General features: G+C 43.5%; 1 protein-coding gene across 1 annotated transcript in view; it reads left to right on the plus strand.

Annotated features, from left to right (window-relative positions):
* The first annotated feature begins 2,292 nt into the window (after nucleotides 1-2,292).
* The window catches only part of ALK (ALK receptor tyrosine kinase), a 725,336-nt gene continuing 703,243 nt past the window's right edge, over nucleotides 2,293-24,385 (plus strand). The window contains exon 1 of the mRNA XM_024242328.2: nucleotides 2,293-2,971. Coding sequence (XP_024098096.2) covers nucleotides 2,305-2,971 — 667 coding nt within the window. The 5' untranslated portion in view covers nucleotides 2,293-2,304. The remainder of the gene's footprint in view (nucleotides 2,972-24,385) is intronic.

Here is a 24,385-nt window from a genome sequence, read left to right on the forward strand (position 1 = left end):
TTAAGTGAGTTGCCAAACATAGAGCAGGAAGAAAGCCATTCCGAGAATCAATATTCCTTTGTTATTGGGTCTTCCACTTGCCAAGGCATTACCACAAAGCTGGAAAGAGCCCAGCTCCTAGGAGAACAGAGGTTCCACTTGGCCACTATCTCCTGTGGGCTGGTAGGCAAGTTATTGCGGCCCCCAGGAGCTCAGTGAGAGAGGTTCAATGTGACACTGTGCTCTGATCCTGTGAGAAAACTCCTGTGCTACCTGCCAGGCCGCGAGCTCCAGAGAAGATCTTGCCTTATTCTTAGCTTCAACAGTCAACCCAAGGCCTGACAACCAGCCTTTAAGAAGGAATCAAGGGGATTTGTGTGACCCAAAGATGGTAGTTTTGTCTGAGGATCTAGTGAACCACTTGTTATAAAAACATCTATTATCTGAGTTCTGTGTTGGCAGCTCAGGAGAGACGAAAGGAAAGGGAGAGGAGAGGTACAGCCATTATAGGTGAGTAAAAAAGGCCTAAGGTTCTGAACGCTCATTCCCAAGATTGTGGGCAAGCAGTTAAATGCTCTGCAACTCAGTTTCTGCATCTGTAAATCTGGAATTAAAATGTTTGCCTTGCAGGGACTAGGGGAGGTTACACATGTTCAGACACTATTCTGAGAAAATAGAGCGACTGACAGGGGTCTGAAATGTATTTGTTGTAGCTGCAGAACAACCCTGCCAGACCAAGACCATCCATCCCTCTCTGCCCCACTATTCCCAAATTCTCCTGTGTGGACGGCAGGACTCCTAAGCTCCCAGGAATGCATTCAAATAATAGATGGGTCAGAGAATATTCTGTCTCAGGGCCTTAATACAAGCTGTTCTCAGATTTGCCAGTGTTGCGCTGCCACCCCCTCCCCACTCCCTCCTCCCTTCCCACTCCCTCCTCCCTTCCCACTCCCTCCTCCCTTCCCCTCTCCTCCAGTTTTATTCTGGAACCTGTTTTTCCGAAGTCGGACCCGTTTAATCTCTTAAATGTATAATTAGGGAGAGTGCTTGATTGCAAAGGCCTCTTCCAGTTCTCACATTTGCTTCCTTTCACACTGCAGAGAAATAGGGCAGGGAATCTGGAGGAGGAGAAGGAACAAGAGACTGGAGAGAGAACAGAGGGCGGGTGGGGCGGGCTCACTGCTTTTCTCAATGAACGCCGAGGCCTCTGCAGATTTGCATAGGAGCCGACCGAGCCACGCCATTGGTTGGAGGGTGCGGGTGGGGCGGGGCGAGGCTGGACTGCGTGGGTCCGGCCGTGGCGCGGAGTTGGCTTATGAGCCCCGCCCCCTCCGGGCCCCGCCCCCTCCCTGCGCGCGCTCGCGCGGCTCCGCCAGCTGCAAGTGGCGGGCGCCCAGGCAGATGCGATCCAGCGGCTCTGGGGGTGGCAGTGGCGGTAGCAGCTGGTACCTCCCGCCGCCTCTGTTCGGAGGGTCGCGGGGCACCGAGGTGCTTTCCGGCCGCCCTCTGGCCGGCCACCCAAAGCCGCGGGCGCTGATGATGGGTGAGGAGGGGGCGGCAATATTTCGGGCGCCCCTGCCCTGAACGCCCTCAGCTGCTGCCGCGGGGCCGCTCCAGTGCCTGTGAACTCTGAGGAGCCGAGGCGCGGGTGAGAGCAAGGACGCTGCAAACTTGCGCAGCGCGGGGGCTGGGATTCACGCCCAGAAGTTCAGCAGGCAGACAGTCCGAAGCCTTCCCGCAGCGGAGAGATAGCTTGAGGGTGCGCAAGACGGCAGCCTCCGCCCTCGGTTCCCGCCCAGGCCGGGCAGAGGAGCTTGGAGGAGCCAAAAGGAACGCAGGAGGCGGCCAGGACAGCGTGCAGCAGCTGGGAGCCGCCGTTCTCAGCCTGGAAAGTTGCGGAGATTGGAGGCTGCCCCGAGAGGGGACAGGCCCCAGCTCCGACCGCGGGGGGCAGGAGAGGACGGTACCCAACTGCCACCTCCCTTTAACCATAGTAGTTCCTCTGTACCGAGCGCAGCGAGCTACAGACGGGGGCGCGGCACTCGGCGCTGAGAGCGGGAGGCTCAAGGTCCCAGCCAGTGAGCCCAGTGTGCTTGAGGGTCTCTGGACTCGCCCCTGAGCTTCCAGGTCTGTTTCATTTAGACTCCTGCTCGCCTCCGTGCAGTTGGGGGAAAGCAAGAGACTTGCGCGCACGCACAGTCCTCTGGAGATCAGGTGGAAGGAGCCGCTGGGTATCAAGGACTGTTCAGAGCATCTTCCCATCTGGGGGAGAGCGAAGGGTGAGGCTGGGCCCGGAGAGCAGTGTAAACGGCCTCCTCCGGCGGGATGGGAGCCATCGGGCTCCTGTGGCTGCTGCCGCTGCTGCTTTCCACGGCAGCTGTGGGCTCCGGGATGGGGACCGGCCAGCGCGCGGGCTCCCCAGCTGCGGGGCCGCCGCTGCAGCCCCGGGAGCCGCTCAGCTACTCGCGCCTGCAGAGGAAGAGTCTGGCAGTGGACTTCGTGGTGCCCTCGCTCTTCCGTGTCTACGCCCGGGACCTACTGCTGCCACCATCCTCCTCGGAGCTGAAGGCTGGCAGGCCCGAGGCGCGCGGCTCGCTCGCTCTGGACTGCGCCCCGCTGCTCAGGTTGCTGGGGCCGGCGCCGGGGGTCTCCTGGACCGCCGGCTCACCCGCCCCGGCAGAGGCCCGGACGCTGTCCAGGGTGCTGAAGGGCGGCTCCGTGCGCAAGCTCCGGCGTGCCAAGCAGTTGGTGCTGGAGCTGGGCGAGGAGGCGATCTTGGAGGGTTGCGTTGGGCCCCCCGGGGAGGCGGCTGTGGGGCTGCTGCAGTTCAATCTCAGCGAGCTGTTCAGTTGGTGGATTCGCCAGGGCGAAGGGCGACTGAGGATCCGCCTGATGCCCGAGAAGAAGGCGTCGGAAGTGGGCAGAGAGGGAAGGCTGTCCGCGGCAATTCGCGCCTCCCAGCCCCGCCTTCTCTTCCAGATCTTCGGGACTGGTGAGCAGCTCCCGCCTGAGTGTGCCGGGATTTAGTGTTTTTAGTCACATTGATATGCAACCATTAAATAATCCTCACTTCCACCCCACTTTCTAAAACCTCAGCTCTGCTTCATCGCCCTCCTTCCTCCTGCAAACCTCCTTCCCGAATCAGACCGTAGTTTCTTGTTTTCTCCCTGAACGCAGTTCAGGGGTCTTCCTTCCTCTTTAGCAACCAAGTTGGGAGAAAAGTTTCATACTCTTGGCAGAGCGCCTTCTTCTCTGGACTTATACGCAGTCCGAGACAAAATTGGGCACCCCTCTTCCTGGGCCCCTGGGACAGTTGAAATGCCCCGATTACTTCCAGGTTCCAAGCTTAGTAGTAGATGTCAAAACTATTGGCCTTCTCTCCCTCTTGTTCCTGGCCAGCACAGATTTGGGAAATATGGTACACCTTCTCAGAGAATATAGAATTTCTCCTCATGTTATTGAATCTCACCCAACTGTTCCCATTCCAAACGTTGGCTTGGGCAGGTGTTGCCAGGGATTGTCTCTTCTTTCTTTATTTATTCTCCCCCTCCCACCCCCACCCAGTCTGCTATGCACTCTCGACTCATCCTTTCTCTTACATGTTGTTGGGAGAGCCCCAGAGAAACTAAGGAACAGAGGACAGGAGGGAGGTGTGGAGGAAGGAAGGAAAGTTGTCAAGATTGTCTTCCTTTGGGGAGTCACTATGAAGCCAGGGAGAAACCATCGTTGGTTTTCCTGCTTTTCTTATCTTTCCCCACTCCTCCTTTCCCCTCTGATTCTTAGCTTGAACGTCTGCAGCAGCAGCTCTTGATGATAGCCTCTGGCAGGCTTGTTTCACTGCAGATCTCCCTGCTGGAGACTCCTAAAATGAGATTTTTCTGTTTCATTTACTCCCTCATTTCTTCCCATATTCACTGAGTTGGGGGTGTGTGTGTGTGCAGGCACTTACTTCTAACTCTTTCCAGAGTATCCTTTGACTGGAAAACCAGGTGGTTTTGAATCGATGTTCTTCTTGTAAGACAACTGGGGAAGACTTGTGAATAAAAAATACAATGTAAATGAATGAGAAAGGCACAGAAAAGAAATCAGGCTTTTAAAAAGCCTACACAAATTCCATCAAGCAAACCCAGCTTCTTTTCTATCATTCTCATCATCAGAAATAAATGAAGTTCTTATGCTCCACTGGCTACTAATGTCTAATATTAATTGGATGGAAAGCATTGAAAAGGGCCCATTGTAGAGCTACAAGTATCTTGCATGCTTGTCCACACACATACACACACACACATGAGTACTCTCATGCAGGAGGGATATTCAGAAGCTGAGGTTCTCTAGTCATTGCACAGAAAACATACTAGTATGTGACCCCCAAGAAAAACAGAGTGCAGATGCACATTTCAACATTAGTGTTAGTGGCACTGGCACCTAAAGTAAGTCCTTTTCATTTAGTGCTGGAATTTATATAGTCCATCCTAAGAGGCGTTGATGAGTTTGATAGTGCCTTCAGTGAACTAAGATGGAAGACTGATACTGTTGTTCCACCCAAGATATTTTTGTGAAGAACAGCTGGGCTTTAATGCCATTGTGGTTTGTGTGGTTTATACATGCAACATTCTGTTTTAGTGCCCAGTGTTTTAGTAATGGATATAAAAATGACTTCTCTGGAAATGCAGATTATCTTCTAGTTTCATGCCTCTGAGCATCTGTGGAGCTTCCCCATCACCTTTTATCAAATGACCATAGAATCCAGTAGTCTGTATCAGCTGTTGTCAGATGTTGGTGACAGGCAAAGGGGCTCATTTCTACAGCCCCAAACCTGCCAACTGTAAACAGATAGCTTGCATGAAGCTATCAGTGGGTGTCTCTGAAGAGTTACATGCTTAATTCATTTAAAGAATATACTCCACTCAAGTCTTAAATAAGGTGTTGGAGCTGCTGAGTGGGGAGGTTTATGTAGAAAGGCTGTGCTCCAAGGGCTTCTCTGCTATTGGCTGTAGGGAAGCATTGTGGGCATCCCGAGTCCTCCCTCAGTGGCCCAGTACATTTGGCAGCTGGACCAAGCCCTTATGCATCATTTGACACATCTAGCAATGCTGATTTCAGTAGGAGCCAGGATTCTGCCATTAAAAGGCAAGAACATTTGGCCAAGCATTTTTCAGCAGGTTTGGGATCAAATGATTATTGATAGGATCAAATAAGACACTAAGTGTAACTGGATGAGCTCCCCATGACCTCCAGAGAGACAGCCAGCCTATTGAAAAGCACTTCAGGCCTTGTGGTGATCATACTTGGAACAGCCTGGTCTCTCCTGTCTCTGAGGACATATGCTGTCTGCAGTCAGGCAGTTGGCCATGCAGGACTAGCCTCTCTCACATTATCGTTGCCTCCCCAGCCTCATTCAGATACAGTCTCCATTGCAGACATCCCCATGGAGTAGATACACCTTGCTATACCATGTTCTGTGTTTCAGACAACATGTATCATTATGGTTCCATTCATTTTCCTTATGAAAATTCAAGGTTAGGTTCTGACACTGGGATGGATTTTGCTATTTATCATGTTTGGAGAAATGGGTTTATTATTTTTATATAGGCTCTGATTTATAGAAAAGGCATTTAACTCTTCTATGATGTGGGCTCTTCAATTATACAGAGGGAAAGTAGGCACAGCTCAGCTTATTTCTTCCTGTGTCTGCCCAAGTGTCTTGTCTGGAGGTACACAATGATGCTGATGGGGCTATTTGTGGAGGAGGGAAGAGCTGATTGTTCTTCCATGTTTTGTGGTGAGGGGCATGGAGCAGCCCATTTGGTTCAGACCAAAGATAGCTTCCTAAACCTGAGCAGGACCATGACTAAAATAGTAAAAATGAAAAAGCACCAGTTAGGAGAAAGCAAAACCTTTGCATTCCTTGTGATTTGGGCCATCTGAGAGGACAGAAAGATGTCTGAGAGGCCTTATAATGCATGAAATGCTAATGGTTTTTCTTTGTGGGTTGCTGTGAATTCATAAATGGGATCAGCATTTCAAGTCTGAGGCAGATCCCAAATTCACCCATTCATGGAGAAGAGGTGAAGAGGCAGTTTCTGGGACTGTATTAATGGTTCTGGCCTCTCCCAGGACAGCCCAAATCATAGAAAAGATGTCTGTCTGCAAGGCTGGCATGTTGCCCACAGCTCCAGTTTGTATCCTGGCTTACAGGTGTTTTGAGATCTGTTTCTGCCGTCACCCAGGCAGAGGGCTGGGGGATGATGACTCATGGGATAGGAGGCCTATTTCCCTGTAAGCACTCCCTCCCCACCCAGGAAAGTGGATACATGACTTTGGATTTTGCATGTACTACGGAGAGGCCTGAGCAATTTAGAGATGTATGCAATGCAATATATCTGACCTTTGACCTCCCGTATCTGTCAGTCCCTTCCCATTTCATTTCTGGAGTGGGCAGAGAGAGCAAAGGAGGATGGAGAGGAAATTGGAGCTCCCAGAAGGGATGTCAGTTATTGGAGGTGAATTGGGAGAATTGGAACTAGTCCAGAGAAGAGCAGAGAGCTGATTTAACAGTTGAAGGGACTGATTTACGATGAAAGATGAAAAGAATTAAATATATATGGCTGGGCTAAATGGCGATGAAGGGAAAGCCATGGTAACAATCTACAAATCTCTGAAGAGAGAGAGCGGCAGTGAAGGAGAGGAGTTATTTAGCGTGGCCCATGGAAGTAATTGGATCACACTTGTAGAAGCAAACTTCGGGTTGGATATCAGGGAAACCTTGTTTTCTGACATTGATATTCCTCTGACTATGGAATGGAATTCCAGTGGAGTGGGGAGTCAGGTGAGATGTGGGTCAGACAAGCCCCAGCATTCCTAATTAATCAGTTCTATATTTTCACATATTGAGAAGCTACAACAGGACAGAGAGCTGGGATGCAGAATGGCAGAAGGAATCAGAACCTTTTATGATCCAAACCCTGGAGCCTTTGGGCATTGGTGTTTTTAGAGGAAAAGAAAAGAATTGCATATACATCTTTGAAGTTGGTGAGAAGCACTTAAAAAATTGTTAATGACAAATATTTTGAAATTACTGAATTTATTCTTCCCTGCCCTCCAATTAAACATAGATTATTTCTCTGAGGTGTGATCTGTATATCCACAGGTTTGGGAGGCACACTCACCAGAGAATTGTGTATCTAAGATACATCTATGGGTAAGCGTATATGACAAAGCATCACTGAGCAGGGCAGAAGGTGACCTGTGTCTTGAGAAGATGCCATCAGTTCTAGATTTGGTGGACTCCTACTGGCTACGTAAAAATCCCTTGAAATGTTGAGAATCTATATTGCCATTTGAAAGATGAAGTTCATCCACATCCAATTTAACATTTCAAAAATTTTTAAAAGAGAAAGAAGGTCCATGAGGGGTTTTTGTGTAAGGCATGGGAGGAGAGTGTGATTATTAATAAAAATGGGTATCTAGGCTGGGCGCAGTGGCTCATGCCTGTAATCCCAGCAATTTGGGAGGCCGAGGAGGGCAGATCACTTGAGGTCAGGAGTTCGAGATCAGCCTGGCCAACATGGTGAAACCCTGTCTGTACTAAAAATAAAAAAATTAGCTAGGCATGGTGGCATGCGCCTTAGTCCCAGCTACTCAGGAGAGTTGCTTGAACCTCCTGAATAGCTGGAGATGGAGGTTGCAGTGAGCCGAGATTGTGCCACCTCACTTCAGCCTGGACAACAGAGTGAGAAAAGGATATCTATAAGGAAGTTGGTCTGCTGAAAGTCAGGAGGAACTGGCCTGCAGGTGGGAGAAGAAAAGAATGAGAGTTGCTCAGCAGAAGTCTCAGTGCCCTGCCACTCAGGATCACTGCCTGGCAACCTCACAACATGGAAATTTTTCCAGTCTGACCTGTAAAGGAAATTTTGCCTTTCTTTATAATCATTATTAGTGTCCTGTTACGATTATTTGGAACTTTACAATTTATAAAGCACGTTCACATTTATTATTACTTATTAATCCTATGGTAGGTAGGACAAATGTTTGCTTTATTTTGTAAATGAAGTAACTGGAATCCAGACCATATTTTTCCATGTCATATAGTACAAAAAGGTATACACCTGGAAACTTTCCTATTGACTAGAACCACAGTTCCCCTTTCCTTCAAATCAGAGTTCTTTCCACTAAGGGAATCATCTCCAAGTGCAGATTACAAAGAGCAAGACATGTCAATAGGTGAAAAAATTTCCAGTATCCTTGCTAGAAGGCCATGCAACAAATATTTGGTGGGCAATAGCCAGGGCTTGGAAAAATTCCTCGAAATCATTGAGGCTCAATTTTATCATTTGAAAAATAGGGATAGTAATAGTTCTTAAATGTTCCTAAATGGGGATAGTAATAGTTCAAGGTGTTGTCATGGGGATTAAATTAGATGATGTGTGCAAATCCTTAACCCAATGCCTGATGCAAAATAAAGTGCTTCATCAGTATGAACCGCTATGGTTTTCTTATATAATAGCAACAGCAGCACTCCAGCATCTGGTCATGCAGGCTGTGCACTCTACAACTCTAGGGGTTCCATATACATTTTAGTCTGTCTGAGTGGTGCCATCTGGAGTTGTAATCTCTATGTGTGGCCATGTGTGGCAATCTTGGCAGCAGCAGTTGTGATGCTGTGGTTCTCCATTCAACTAGCTTCTTACTCCTAAGAGATGAAAGGTGGGATGTATGGGAAATGAAGAGAGTTATAAGCGTAGTAGTTTCTACCATTTCACCATGGAAGGTGACTTTCTCAGAAATATGCATGGAAAGGAGGATTGAAGTGTGGTATTTACTTCCTCCTCATGAATTAATGTCCTCTCCTAAGTCTTTTGACTTTGGATTCAGTTCAAAGAGTCAACCAGCATATTCACAATCCAGTTCTTTTTTTCTACAGAAAGAAACCAAGGCTTAACTTTATGAAAATATGAAAGTTAAGATGGAGGAAGAACAAGATAGAGATGTTACAGTGGAATCATTTTCAGATGGCAGACCTTTCTTAACTGAGAGTGCTCTGTCCAGGTCTAGAGGCACTGGACTACTGGCCTCTGGTAACTCCTTTATTGTAATTAGCTGAAGATGTATTCTTTCTATATTGTCAGCATCACCATTCATTGCCAAGTGGAGAATATGGAGAGAAATGTAAATTACCAACTGGTTAATGGACCTGAGCACATTAAGAGCAGTTAAACTTTGAGACTCCGTGGAGATGTATAAGCCAGGGACTTCAGTGGGAGGCTGCCTCAGGAAGATCCCTCAATCTAAAAAAAGAGGCTAAGAATCCACAGAGCATTTTGTACATGGTGGTTTTTTATGAACCATAGCTAAGCCATTGCCTCCAAAAGATGTACATGAACATCATCTCTACTTGGGAGTAGATAAAAAATAGGGCGTGTGGGTGAGGATGGTTGTAGGTCTAGGATCATGTGGAGAGAGCTGAGAATAAAGCTATCAAGGAGTCTTTCTTCTTTACAGCCATTGTGTTGCTCTGTGGTCTAGGGTGTGGCCAATGTTTCTTAACCTTGTGATGACCAGGGCTCTTTCACACAGGTCAAGATGTAAGCAGGGAGTGTTGGCCAGGTGGTGAGGTAGTGGAGGAGGTTGGAGGCATTCTTCAGTACGCTTTTTGATTAATTGTGTTTTTCAGAATAGCTTATTTTTCTTCAGTAAATTTTGTGATGAATTTTTCAGCTGGCTGTTCTGAGCTTGGGTCCTTTCCCAGGGAAATTCTATCAGATTCGCTTTGTGTTGTGGTGTACCTATTCCAGAAAGTGGTCAGAGAAGATCTCCCTTGGGGAAGATACACCCAATCCCTTGGTTATTTAAGAGTCTTTTTTTTTTTTTTTCTTGCACCTTACCTTTCTGGCTAAGTAACTACAAGTGCATGGAGTGGTAGGCAGTCAGAAATCCTTAGAGTAAGAATAAAGTTAAAGGAAGGTATGAAAAAGGTATGAGGTTAGAGGACAAGGGAAATCTAGGCAGGCTTAAAGAAATCAGGAAACTAGCCAAAGGAAATGAGGATAGATTGAACCATTGATTATATTTTTCTTTGACCCCTACTTATCTTTTATTTAGTTTTCATTGGAATGTGAGTTCATGAGGGTGAGCATGGAAAGTACTCCTTTAAGCCCAGATAATTCAAGTTCTGTGGTGAGGAGAACAGTAGATTAGGAGCTCGAAGACTTGAATTCTATGATGTTCTTTATCTTCTGATAGCTTTACAATCTTCTACAACTCTCTTAAACTTGCTAAGCCCGTATATTTATATATTTATTATAAATAAAATATATATATGCCAGTCATGCATGTTTTAAATAACTTTTAAAAAGAAAAATAGTCTTTTATAGCTATCCAGATATACACCATTTCTTTTGCTCTTCCCTTTTCCTCAAGTTTCAATATTTTCTATTTTATCATTTCCCTTCAGCCTAAAGAGCTCTTGTTTTGCATTTCCATTAGAACAAGACTATTGACAAAAAATTCTCTTAGTTCATAAAGGATATTTTTACTAGGTTCAGAATTATGCATTGACAGTTCCTTTCTTTCCACACTTTAACTATTTTGTTCCTGTGTCCTTCATAGTTTGTGATGAACAATCTTCCATTAAATTGTTGTTCCTTTTTGTAATTGCTTTCAATATTTTTTTCTTGGCTTTTGGTTTTCAGAATTTGATTATGATGTATCTCTGCATGGTTTTATTTGACTTTATCCTGTTTGTAGTTTTTTGAGACTCTTGAGTCTATAAGTTTATGTCTTTCATCAAATGGGATTTTTCAATTATTATTTTCTCCTTTTTTTCCTGCACCAATATATTCCTCCCCTCTTTTGAGACTCTGATTACACACCTGTTAGATCTCCCATGCTCTTGAGACTCTGCTAATTTCTTTTTTTGAAATTTTTCTCTTTGTTCTGTAGATTGAACAATTTCTATTGACCTATCCTCAAGTTGATTGACTCTTTCCTCTGTTATCTCCATTCTGATATAATTATTTACTTTAGATATTATAGTTTCCATTTTAAATGTTTCATGTTTGACAATGACTTCTATTTCTTTGATGAGAACTACCTTTCCATTCATTTTTCAGAGTGTTTACTTTTACCTTCTGGGACATAGTCATACAGCTTCTTTCACGTCTTTGATAATTCCAACATCTGGATGATCTTATTATTGGCATATGATATCTTTCCTCTTAAGAATTAGTCATTCTTTTTCTTTTATGTTGAGTAATTTGAGATTGTATTCTGCAAATTTTGTACATTACATTGTACAAAATTGTTTGGTCTGAGTTGGGTGTGGTTTGAACCTTTGCTTTGTTCTCAAAGCCTTTGTTATTCTGCTTTGAGTCTGTCCACACCTCTGCCACTCAGGTGAGCTGAGGCCCTTGGCCAGTTCCTTCAGCGAATTAGCATATTTCCTTCTCCAGCTCTCTTTAGGATTCTCCTTAAACTTAGAGTTTTACCTACCTGTATTATTGCTGCACAGATCCTGCATTTAGGGTTGCCCTTGAGAGATGACAGCAGAGAGATGATAAAGCAGATGAAAGTAGAGAGATGATAAACAGAAACAAAATGGGGATTCCCTCCATACTCTTTGGACTGAAGGGACCCCTTTCCCAGTCCTTTATCCTGAAAGTCGTGGTTTCTACCAGGGTTTCTATTTGAGGGTTTCTATCAGCAGCTACGCTGGCTCTACTGAAGGGTCACCATCATGAGATAAGAAGGAAAAAACAAGTAAATGTAGATTTTCCTCTGCACTCACTGAATCATAAATCCCCTTTCCCTGTCCTTTGGGTGAGAAAGAAAAGATTGCTTTGAGCCCCTTAGCTGTCCATGGTGCCACCGCCACAGATTTTCTGGGTGCCTGCATTCGGTTCACAGACAAAAGAGGTAAAAACAGAAGACTTGCCTTCATATGAATTGCTTTTTTCAGGTTTTGACTCTCTTCCTCAATGTTCCTGATTTTATTTTCCAGAGTCCCCAGTAGTCATTTTTCATTTTTCTTGTTGTTGTTGTTGTTGTTTTGTCCAGAGTATTTCGGTTGTAAAGAACAGGATGAACAGGACTTAGTGGGCTTATTTCATCTTGGCTGCACTGGGAGTTTCTCATTTCTACGTTGAATCAGAGTTTCCATCTATAATTTTTTCCTTTAGCCTTTAATATTTAATGTTGTGCTATTCTGTATTTAAATTATCTCAGCTTTTGTTTGCTGAAAGTGACTTTATTTTGCTTTCATTTCAGAGAAAGATTTTCACTGGATGTACTTTCAGGTGGATAGCACTTTAGTGCTGTTGCTCCATTGTTACATGGTTTGCATTATTTCCAGTGAGTCAGAGAATTTCCTGAGTCAGAGATGCTCTTTACCTGTTTCCTGTTATGTCTTTCCCACCTTCTGCCTTCCTTAGGATTTTCTTTTTATCATAGGATTTTAAAATTTGATTAATGATGTGCCCTTATGTAATTTGCTTTGTGTTTTTCCTCCTTAGAATTTGTTGATAGACTCTTGGTTCTCTTTATATTTTTCATCACATTTGGAAATTTTTAAAAAAATTGTTTTCTGCTCCTCCTTTCTAGGAATTCAATTACAATTGTGCTATACTTTTATGGTTCCCATACTTTATTAAGGGTCTGTTCATTTTTTTTCTCAGCCCCTTTTCTCTCTGTATTTCAGTCTGCATAGTTTTCATTGCATATTTTGCAGTTCACCCTCTTCTATAGTGTCTAATGTGCTAATAAACCAGCCCATGTAATAAGTGTTCACTTTAGATACTGTATTGATTTTCAGCTCTAGAATTTCTGCCTCCATTTTTATTTCTATCTTTATTATCTTTATGTCTTTCTCTAAGTCCTTGAACATGTATAACAGCTATTTAATAGTTCCTTTCCACTAATTATAGTATTTCTATCATTTCTATGTCTACTTATATTGATCAGTTTTTCTCTTGGAAATAGGTCACATTTTCCTGCTTCTTTGCATACCTTGTTTTTTTTTGTTTTTTGTTTTTGTTTTTGGTGTTGTGCATTATGAATATTCCACTGCAGAATGTGTGGACATTTTTGTCTTCATTCAAAGACTTTTGAATTTTCTTTGACAGTTAATTTACTTGTCCATCAGTTTTATACTTTCAAGGATTATTGTCAAGCTTTGTTTGAGGGAGTTTAGAGAAGTCTTTATTCTATGGTTAGTTTGAGCCTCCTCTTAAGGTTTGGCCTTTCTGGAGTCTCCATCACATGCCTCAGGTATTCAAAGGTATTCAATGAGGTCTCTCCTCTCTGGTTCTTACACACTTAAAAAACATTTCCCAGTTCCATGTATGAGCTGTAGAAATTGTTCGGCTTACAGTTCCCAGATAGCTATTCTTTACTTGGTAGCTGTTCTTTGCTTAGTCTTGTGGAATCTCACTGTATGAATGCACAACTTAATATTTAGCCAAAGACTCAAGGGGACTTCTAGGCAGTTTTGTGGAGCATTCTCTCTCTCTCTCTGTCTGTCTGTCTCTCTGTGTGTGTGTGTGTGTGTGTGTGTCTAGTTGTGCCTTCTCTGGTTTGCTCCCTGGAAATTCGAGCTGCTTCAGCCTTCCTAGACACCAATCTCCATGACCTCAAGCCAGTGAGGCCACTATGCTCTCTTTGGCTTTCTCTTTCCTGTGTCAGAGTCTGGTAAATGCCTCTAGGCAAAAAATCAGGACAGTGCTAGGGCCCACCACATACATTCTCACTCTTTCAAGGATTATAGTCCTGTGTTGCTGATTATTCCACAGTTTCTTTCAAATATTTTGTCAGTTTTACAGTTATTTATGGTAGGAGGGATCGTGCAGTGCTAGTTCTTCCATCATGGCCAGGAGCCTATATGATAAGCTTTGGGATCTAGGTCATACTAGCTTGTCTCCTGAGATACCATATAGATCTCCATGGGAGGTGTGCACCAAAGAGAAATTAGACAAAGGAATTCTTTTAATGGAGATCTATAAGTCTGATTTTTTGCCTGAGGAAATGCTTATTTATTGGTTTAGTTTTTTTTTCTTTTAAATTGAGCACTTGCCAAGTTGAATGAAGTATAGTCTCTTCCTCCCAGGAGTTCACAAACTGGTTGGAGGAGAAAAGGCAGACAAAGCATGCTAATAAATAACTCCAATAAAAGGCAGCACTTGAATGCTAAACAAATGGTGCAGGTGGTTATAGTGGTTGGATAGAGGGTTGGAGAGGTCAATTCCTGCTGGGGGGATTAAGGAGAGTTTCATGCTGTACCTCCAAATCTCAAAAGCATTCCCTTAAAGGCAGATGAGCAATACTTTTCAGTGCATTATGGGAAAGGTAAAGTTTCTCTGAGACAGGAAACTATAGCCCTGGAATTTTAGAAACAATAAGCTTATTGCCTTTTGGCAGGGAGTCAGGTCAAAGGATATCTGCTGAGAATGATGGTTTCCTTTTGAGATTGAGATAGAAGTGAGTAAAAAATAAAAACACTTCTAGAAGGAGGTAATTTGAGAAGAGGGTCTTGGAGAGAGTGCAGCTTTTTACTTGGAAAAGAGAAGGGCAAAGGATCTTCTGAGTTGAGGCAAGAGCCAAAATAATGCCCAGATGAAGAACAATTGGCTAGAGAAAGGGAGAGAGGAAAGAGAAGAGAAGAGAAAGGAGAGACAGAGAGACAGAAAGGCAGACAGACAATGTATGTGTGTGTGTGTGCTCTGGAGAGTAGAACCAGCCAGAGCAGAGAGCTCTAAGGTGCTAGGTCAGATATTCTGAACTAGAGGTTAGCCTGGCTTTTTGTGTCTGGAATTTGACTTGATACTAGAGAAATCTGAACCTATTTAGGTCTTGAGTAGGGGAGATGCATTTTGACTGCATGTTGACTGCAGATTATTCAGGAAATGTATTTTAGTGTGGGTCTCAGGCCTGGATGTAGAGAGAGCTAGTGTTGGAGCCCCATGAAGCTATTACACCAAATAAGCAACGAAAGAGTCAGAGCTGGGCCAAGAGATGCCCAGATATAAGAGGAACAAATGAGAAGGAGTCAAAAGTCAAGGTTTTGACCCAGGAACCTTGAAGACTTATGGTTTACTGGTAAAGAAGACAGTTGGGAAGAGGATCTGGTTTGAGGGGCGAGTGGTTGGCTTGACAATAATTCTAGTGTGGCATCCATCCAAAGATGAGGGTATCTGGGACACACATGAAAACATGGGCCTGAAACAGGAATGGGGAAGAGGTCAAGGCTGAAGATATCGATGTGGGAGCTATTTACATGCACGTGGTAGTTTAATTCTTGAAAAAAAGATGAGTTTTCCAGAGGACGTAGAGAGAGGAAAGAAGGAAGGTCACAGCTTAGATTTAGGAAAGTTCATAATTAGACAGTAGAATGGAGTCAATGACATCACCAGAAGGAATTTTCTTACAAGAAGGAACAGAGGCCTCTCTGGATCATGTGGTGTTATAGAAGCTCAGCAAGGCAGATGGAGTGGAAAGACCATTGTGTTGGACCAAGAGCAATTCACAGAGTGTCTTGTAGAGAGCAGGAACAGGCAGAAGGAAGTTTAGAGAGAGTGCTGAAGAAATAGAAGCAAAATGTGTTTAAGTAGTCATTTAAGAAGTCTTTGAAAGAAAGAAGAGAAAGAGAATGAAATATCAGTGATGTCAGAGGGTTCAGCAGCATGGAGGAAACATGTTTTATGATAGAAAACCTCTTAATGTTGAAAATCAGAAGGGAAACAGCTAAAGAGAAAAGATCTCAGGTATCTGAAAGAGAGAGGATAATTGTATAGCAAAACCATTCAATCTAGGTGCAGACTCTTATACAGGACTTAGATGCCATTATATCTAGGGCCCTGTCTGCTTCTGGAGTTTCCTCTTAAAATAGAGTTCATTCAATCTTATTTAAAAAAATATTTCTGCTACTCGGGAGGCTGAGGCAGGAGAATGGCGTGAACCTGGGAAGCAGAGCTTGCAGTGAGCCGAGATTGCGCCACTGCACTCCAGCATGGGCTACAGAGCAAGATTCTGTCTCAAAATAAAATAAAATAAATGTATATATATATTTCTGGGGATGTGGGGATCACTATTTTCCAAGGCTGCCCTGTTGCTTGTTGAACAAATCTGTTGGGAAAATATTTAATAGTGGCCAAATTCTATTCCTCTGTAATTTAATGATAACAGCTACCATTGAACAGTTTGATATAGACTGCTTTATTTAATCCTCACTATAATGTGGTAGTTTTATGATTTTAGTATTCTTTTCATTTTTGCAAATAAAGAAACTGATGCTCAGAGAGGTCAGGTAACATGATCCAGGTTGCACAGCCAGTAAGTGAAGGATCTGGTATTTGAATTTCAGCCTGTTTAACTCCACATCTATGATCTCTCTGTCTTACGTCTTTTACTTATGACTGCAGTTTGGCTGACAAATATTAACTTCTCCCCAGCATGAGGGTCTTTCAAACATTTGAAGTCAGTTATCCCACATATCCTATATATTTTTCTTTGTTTCCTCCTTCTTTTCATTCTCCTCCTCTTTCTCTCCTATCCCTTTTCTTTAAAAAATCATTAATTCAACGAATAATTATTGGGCAGCTTCAGTGTATTAGACACTGTACTAGATGCTGCACAGACAGCAATGAACAAAACAGACATGGGCTTTGCCCTCATGGGATTTATAGAATGGTGAGGGAAGAATATTAAATGTGCAAATGAACAAATAAATATATAATGAGAAATGATGATACATGCTGGGAAGGAAACAAACGTCTCTAGCCCCCTTGTCACTTTTCCTCATTCACCACAGGTTTCACAGTGCTCACTGAGCCTGCTTCTTCCCCCCCGCCCCCCACGCCCTCTCCTCTTAAATCGTGGCCCCAGATGAGGACAACATTCTGCTCCTGTGATCTGACCCTCTGAGTATAGTGAGGCCCTTGAACTGGGAAACCTATGTTGTTGCAGTTTGGCGGTAGGCATGGGCAGAACTGCAGGTGGGGGTACAATAGAGAAGGAAACAACCTCCTTCTCTGAGATGAGAAGACAAATGTATCCAAGGCCATGCAGAGACGAAAGGCAGAGAGCCCGGGAGTGGGGCCAGACAGTGGTCTCAATCTGTTCTGTGAAGTATGAGCAAAGGTTGTGCTAAACAGATCACAAAGCCATGCGTCCCCTTCCATTCCTCGCATCCTGCCTTTCCCTTCATGCTCCAGCCCCCTTGGACCCACACATCTGCTTGACAAATGCAGCCAAGGGAGAAAGCACAAAATTTACTAAATAGAATGCTTCACTGTGGGTGGCTAAGGTAGGAAAAGGGATTCCTTCTCTGCCTCCCTCCTTCCCTCCCTCCCTCCCTTCCTTCCTTCCTCCCGTCCTTCCTTCCTTCTTTCCTTCCTTCTTTCCATCCCCCTTCCCTTCCTTTCCTTTCCCTTCCCTTCCCTTCCCTTTCCCTTTCCCTTTTCCATTCCTTTTCCCTTTCCCTCCTTCCCTTCCTTTCCTCTTACCTTCTTTCTTTCATAGTATTAATCTTAACACCATAATTTGGAAGAATCTGATTGGAGAAAAATGTCATGAAGCACAAATGCAGATTTGATATATCTGACCTTTCTTCTCTTCAGAACAATAAATGTCAAATAGCTTAAAATGACAGCCTGGATAACTAGAGATTATTTATGTGCTTAAATATTTAGGCAAGAAACATAGTTTAGACTTAAGTCTAATTTACATGAACATGCTGACCTATGTGAATCAGAAGCACTTTAAGGGACCCATCACAAGCAGTGGTGTTTGCATTTCAGAAAACAGAAAATGTGAAAAATCAGAATAGAGTAGAAGTGGTAAATGACCCTTGATAAGTAATGAGAATATTTGATAACATCAAGAAATTACTTTGCAGCACAAAATTGTGTTTGCATTTTTCATATCTGAGTGGTGTGGTAGCATCTGGAGAAGGACCCACAACCCACATGTCCTCTCCTTTATCAGATGCAAAGTATTTTATATGTGCCTGTGTGTGTGTATCATTTATCCCCATTTTACTGAAGACATTTATTGTTAAAACGGAAGGAGGGAGAATTATCTTGCTCCAGCTCTGTAAATCCTGATAGAAGTATAATCCCCCAGACAGAGTGTAATTCTCTACTCAACCTCACACTCAATTATCATCAGGAACAGTCGCTGAAAGGTGGGTTTCTTGTTTTGTTTTGTTTTGTTTTGTTTAAAGAACTCTGAACAGTCGTTAACCCATGTACTTCTGAAAGTAGAGGATATTACATTGTGTTAAGGAAGCAGAATCTGGAATTAGTTCTGGGTTTGACACCCAGTTCCAGACATGCTTAAGCTAATATGAAAATAGTTTTTCTGGTCTTAGCATCCTTATCTGTAAAATTATAGTACTTGCTTTATAGGGTTATTTTGAGGAGTAAATGAGGTAAATTTTAAAAAGAGTTTAGTATAGCATGTGTGACATGGTTAAAGCACTGAAGGTATTATCCATTATCTTCTGTTTTATTATTATTGATGTTGTTATTAATAAAGGGGTTTCCCCTCATTATTTTTTGTGGCTTCCTTTCTATCTCATTTTTGCTGGGATCTAACTATTCTCACAGTTAGAGTTTATCTTGTGGAAAATATAACTAAATAAATGAGGGTCACAATATAATTCTTTAGATATTGAGCACTGGAGCAGCTGTTTTGCTCTAAGAGTGAAAGTTACCAGAAAACCAATCCTGTCCCATTATGCATTGCCTAAGGATTCCATATTGAACCAACAAATCTTTTGTTTATTTATTTATTCATGTTGAAGGATTTTAATTAAATCATAAATAATATTTCCAAAGTCAAGATACTCATTGTAAGATCTTTTAATTTCACACCAGAAAAAAACCCTATTTCAATAACTAACTATGAAAATTTAAAAACTGTAATATGAGTTGAAGCAGTGGAAGCAGGGAAGAGAGTTCTCGACCAGGAGTTGTGAGATTAGGTTTTCATTTTAGAATATACTAAGTTATTCTTTTTTAATCTGGGCAAATCACCTAAACTTCCTGAGTCTTTGTTTCTGTAATATCAAATAAGTGAGTTCTAATCTCTGTCCTTTTCATATTAAAATCCTGTGATTCTAACCTATTTCCTGGGCTGATGCTGAAGCATGACTGGGAAGGTATTATTTCTATAAACAGTTGCAGGGTCCGTTAGAATTTCGTAAAGCAGTAATAAGAAATGATCACCTTCTCTGATTCTTATGTAATTGGTAAATTATGATAAGAGCTGCTTACCTCTAATATGCTTTAAAGACCATGACTAGATTAAGAACATTTATTTTTCTTTCTACCCCAAAGGAAAACCCAAGTTATTTTAATGCTTTTCTGGATATATAGTAAACTCACCAGAGCTGCTTTGTTATGGTTTTCTGTTCCAATCATTATAGCCAATTGTGTGAACAGAGGCAATCAATCAATTGATTGATAGACCAACTGATAAATAAATATCTACCTACTTACATACATACGTAAAAACTGTATTTTCTCTTCCTTATTTAGGTAGGGTTTATGTTAGGGTTGGGACTGAGGGATAAGGGAGTGTTTGACTCATCCGTCTGAGATGAGGGACATAGCAGGCACTCAGTAAATATTTGCTGAATCAGTGAAGGAAGAAAAAAGGAATGAATGAGGGATATAAATGTGGTATATTAAAAGGACTATCTGAGCAAGTTCTTTCTATCTTTCATGGCCCATGGCCCAGTGAACACAGTTTGTGTTTATACATTCACTTGCCCACTTCTTAATGGTTCACTGACTTTTTCCTTAATTCCAATTCTTCATTCTACAAATAATCATTGAGACTTTCCATGCGTTCAGGACTTTGTACGGTTCTATAGGGTAACAGGCAATAATTACAAGATGTAGTCCCTGACTTTAAAGAACTTAAAGTCTAATGAGGTAAACAAAAAATATAGGATTTTGAGTCAGAATTTGGGGATTCAAGACTTGACACCATCGTCAGTTAGTTTCATGATCGTCATTTAAACTCTCTGGGTCCTAGTTAAGTGCAGGGATGATACCAACCCCACCAGGTTGAGGGGATCAGATAAGATTATATGCATAGGTTAGTGCACTGTAAAATCAAAAGCACTGTGAGCATTATACTACATACTTTAAAATAATACAAGATGGTGTGAGCTTAAGAGCTAAATGTCTTCGGGCAAAGAAGAGTGAGTAGGAGTGTTGAGTACAGGCTTCCTGATGGAGCTCAAGCTTGATGGGTTTTGGAGGAGGAGTAGGGTTTGGAATAGTCAGGATGAAAGAGGAATGGCATTCCAGGTGGGGACCACAGAGTATGGAGCACAAGGTCAGTCCAGTTTGTCTTCCTGGAGTGCCTAAAATGAGTCTTATGCTCTACTGGGCCCTCTCAGTTTGGAGAAGAGGTTTTATGTCGGTAAGTACAGTTGGATGGGCAGGATGGGGCCAGGACCTTGGAGAGCAAGCAAGAGGGTGTTTGACTTTCTTGCAGCAGGAAACAAGCAGCCATCAAAGGCCTTGATGTAAACAGCATTTTAGGAAGATGAAACTGGTAATGGTGTGTGGTCTGGATTAGCATGTAGGGACTGAGGTCAGGAATCTGGGGTGGAGGAGAGGGAAGATTTGGAAAGATGCAGATTCAGCAGGATGATGGAGAAAAGGATGGCTTCAGAAAAACCTCACAGGCCTTGGCACAAGGGGCCGAAAAAGAGAAATTCAAGTTTTCTAGCACTTTCTACTGGCCAGATGAGAATAATAATGGGTCATTTGATAGAAAAGAATTTGGGAAGAAAAGGCATTGGGGAGGAAGAGTTGAGTTCCATTTGCACCTGGGGAGCTGAGATGATAGCCCAACTCCAAGCAGCTGCGTCCTGCTAGCTGGAAACGTGGCACTAGAACTCATATAAGAAGTCGGGGCTGGGCGTGGGGATTTGGGAGTCATTGGCACAGAGACTTCTCATAAATTATGCGCTTTGCTTAGAACTTAATTTCATGTTTTTTTGGAAGATAAGAGAAATGAAAAGCTTGCTGAATTATGGATTATGCAACTGTATTCAAAGTAATTCTCTCTTTCCCCCTCCCCTCTGCTTCCCTGATGAATTTTGTGTTCTGTTCTTCCTGTTGATCCCACCCCCTACCCCTAACTCTTTGTAAACTGAGGAACACAATAAACTATTTCTGTCAGATCAGAAGATTGTCACTGAAGGGATTAAGGTGATCGAGAATGTTCACCAGAAGATATGGCGATCTTCCTGACCCCCTCTCCATTCCTTCATAGATCACAGGGAGAGAGGCTTTCTTTAGAGGAAAGCAACAATTTATATTTATAGGAGGAAATGTTTAAGGAGCTAAATTCCCAGTTCCCTGGACAGCCCTGTTGTTTGATTTGCAGCTTTTCTTAAGTAAAGCACTGATTCTCAATGAGAGATGAGTGGCTTGGCCAATAATGCAATCAGATAAAGTAGGGTTTTCAGACCTGGTGGGTGGGCTTGAAGCTGGGACTCCTTCCCTGGCACCAAGCTTGCCTTTGTAGTTTGAACTGAGTTAGCATAAACAGCGGGTGCAACACTCAGAAGTTGAATTTTCTTTAGTTTAATCCTCTTTGTCCTCCTCTTCAAAGGGAAAAATTTGCAAGCAATTTGCTGAGACATGCTCAAGAATTACCTGCCAGAGAGAATATCAGACATGACCTCAGATAAGGCAATGATGAGAAGGCGGGTTGGAGAGAAGAGAAATGTGGCACTGAAGTTTATTGAACATCTATTACATGCCAGGCACTTTACAGACATTCTCATCTAATCTTCACAGCTGCAAGAGATAGATAGTTTTATCTCTGTTTCACAAATGAAGCTCTGTGGGGTTAGGTGACTTGCCTAGGTCAAACGACGCATACGTGGCTGAACTGGGATTTGATCTTAGGTTTCTAAGCCTGAGGATCCCCTCCTCATTCCAAATCTGTGCTTTCTTATCACCCCTGCTATGAGGAAAAGCTTGCTTGCTTGTGTGCTTGCTTGCTTGCTTGCTTGCTTGCTTTCTTTCTTTCTTTCTTAAGACATTCAGCTGTGATTTTCTGGAAGCCTGTGGAGTAGGATGAAAATCGAGTGGTTCTCATATCTATCTACTCCTCATCTGTCACTCACTTCCCTTGTCCCTCACTCCTTGATTTCTTTTCTCTTGTTCTCTACCTCTCATAGTGGGATGTGCTCCTTTCTTCTTACATATCTCTCTCTTGAGGTGGAGGGGTTAAAGGATGAGGAGAGTGATGAAGCAGCAGAGCGTCAAGTCCTTCATCTCTCAGTGTTCTGTGCACGTTTCATTGCCCTTCTGTGAAGCCCAGTCAAGGGCGTGTAGATGGCCCATGTTTGCTGGTTACAGCTTCTGACTGTCATTTTGACTGCGGATAGACATTGAGTGAAGTACCCACTCTGTGCAAGCCACAGTGGATGCCAGAAAAAATTATTCTGAAGTGGCTAAATTGAAATTTCCTTAAAATAAAAATAAGTGTGCTTACGTTTTGCCTATTTAGGAAATAGGGGCTAAGGAGAAAGGAGTGAGGAAGCCAGAAGAGGAGGCAGCGACCCTGCTTAGAAGCCAAGGAGTTCTCTGGTATACAAAGTGACAGCTTGATATGCAGCCTTGGCAACCTGCCCTGGTCCACTATATGGTCACTGCCTGGTCTAAAACACTTGAGTGTCCAGTGCTCCCTGTTAGGTGGCCCAGCTCCATTGACACTGCTCAGGTGGTACCCCATGCAGATTCTCTACTCTCTCTTCTCTTCCCCTGAGATCTATTTAATGATAAATGAAAGAATGCATGAACTGGCCTACTCTCAGGATAGATCTGTGTGTGCTTTCCAAAGCCCATTCATCTGGGCAAGACAGGGAAATTGGAGTGGGCCAGAGCCCCTTAAAATGCTCTCAGGTCAGCTCAGCCTTTCAGAGAAGAGTGGCTAATAGTGAGGATTTTAGGTCAATGAAGAGGCGAGGCCAGCTGTGATGCCCATGATGATGAAGCCCACGAAGCAGCCACTGCAGTGCTTGGCCCATGGTAAGTGCATCCTGAATCTCTTAGTTAGAATATATTCGGCTGCAAGTAACAGAGACCCGCTCAGAGTAGCTCAACAATCAAGGGTGTGGTATTTCTTTTTTTCTCTTTCTTTTTTTTTTGAGATGGAGTCTCACTCTGTCGCCCAGGCTGGAGTGCAGTAGTGTGATCTCGGCTCACTGCAACCTTCGCCTCCCAGGTTCAAGCAATTCTTCTGCCTCAGCCTCCCGAGTAGCTGGGACTACAGGTGTATGCCACCATACCCAGCTAATTTTTTGTATTTTTAGTAGAGACGGGGTTTCACCATGTTAGCCAGGATGGTTTCGATCTCCTGACCTTGTGATCCGCCTGTCTCAGCCTCCCAAAGTGCTGGGATTACAGGTGTGATCCACTGCGCCCGGCCCTAGGGGTGTGGTATTTCATGTGAGAGCTTGAGAGCACATGTGACTCCAGGGTAGGTTAATTTCAGCTGCAACATTACAAGCTCAAGAGCCTAGGCTCTCTGTCTTTCTACTCTGCCCTCCTCAGGGTGAGTAGCCGCCCCCAGGGTGATGGGTGGCTGCGGAAGCCCTCGGCACCTTCACACACAGCTGCTTGCAGGGGGCAAAAAGGGGCAAGGGTCTTTGGAGACAAAAATCTTTCCCGAAGGCCCCCACTGGATTTCCTCCTTTGTCCCATTTGCTGGGGCTGCCTCACACGATGCCAAAGTCAATCACTAGAGAAAAGAACACAATTCATAGTCTCAAGCTCGAGTGCACATCAGAATCACTGGGAGGGTTTGTTAACACAGGCATTGCTGGGCCCCATCCCCAGAGTTTCTCATTCAGTAGGTAGGGGGTAGGGCCTGAGTATTTGCAGTTCTAACAAAACCTGCCAGTCTTGGGGCCGCACGTTGAAATGCATTGATTTGAACTATTCAGCAATCATCTCCCAGGCCCAGGGCAGTGCCCCTGAAGTACCTAGAAGCCCCAAATCTGAATTACAGATGGATATCAAACACTGAGATTAGTAGACCACCAGAGGTGGTGGTGGTGGCTTCTTCTCCCCTCCCCACCCTTTTCTTCTGTTCCTCCTCTTCTTCCTCACTGTAAACTTTGGTGCCATCTGAAGCTTCTCTTTTTCTGAACATCAAATTCTTCCTTATTCTGTAATGGGTACACCCAAAGCTTACCATGTTGGGGACATTGAGTCCTGTGGCAAGGGCTGATGGTCTTTCAGTGGAAGCTGAGCTGCCTGAGCTCAGCCATCAGGGAGCTTGATGTGGTGGTTACTTCTAAATGAGCACTCATTATTGATGTTAATTGAACTTGAAGTTAATGAAAAAGGATTATTTTACAGGGCTTAAGTTGAGGCCA

Source organism: Pongo abelii, chromosome 12 (assembly GCF_028885655.2).
Source record: "Pongo abelii isolate AG06213 chromosome 12, NHGRI_mPonAbe1-v2.0_pri, whole genome shotgun sequence".
Lineage (NCBI taxonomy): Eukaryota > Metazoa > Chordata > Mammalia > Primates > Hominidae > Pongo > Pongo abelii.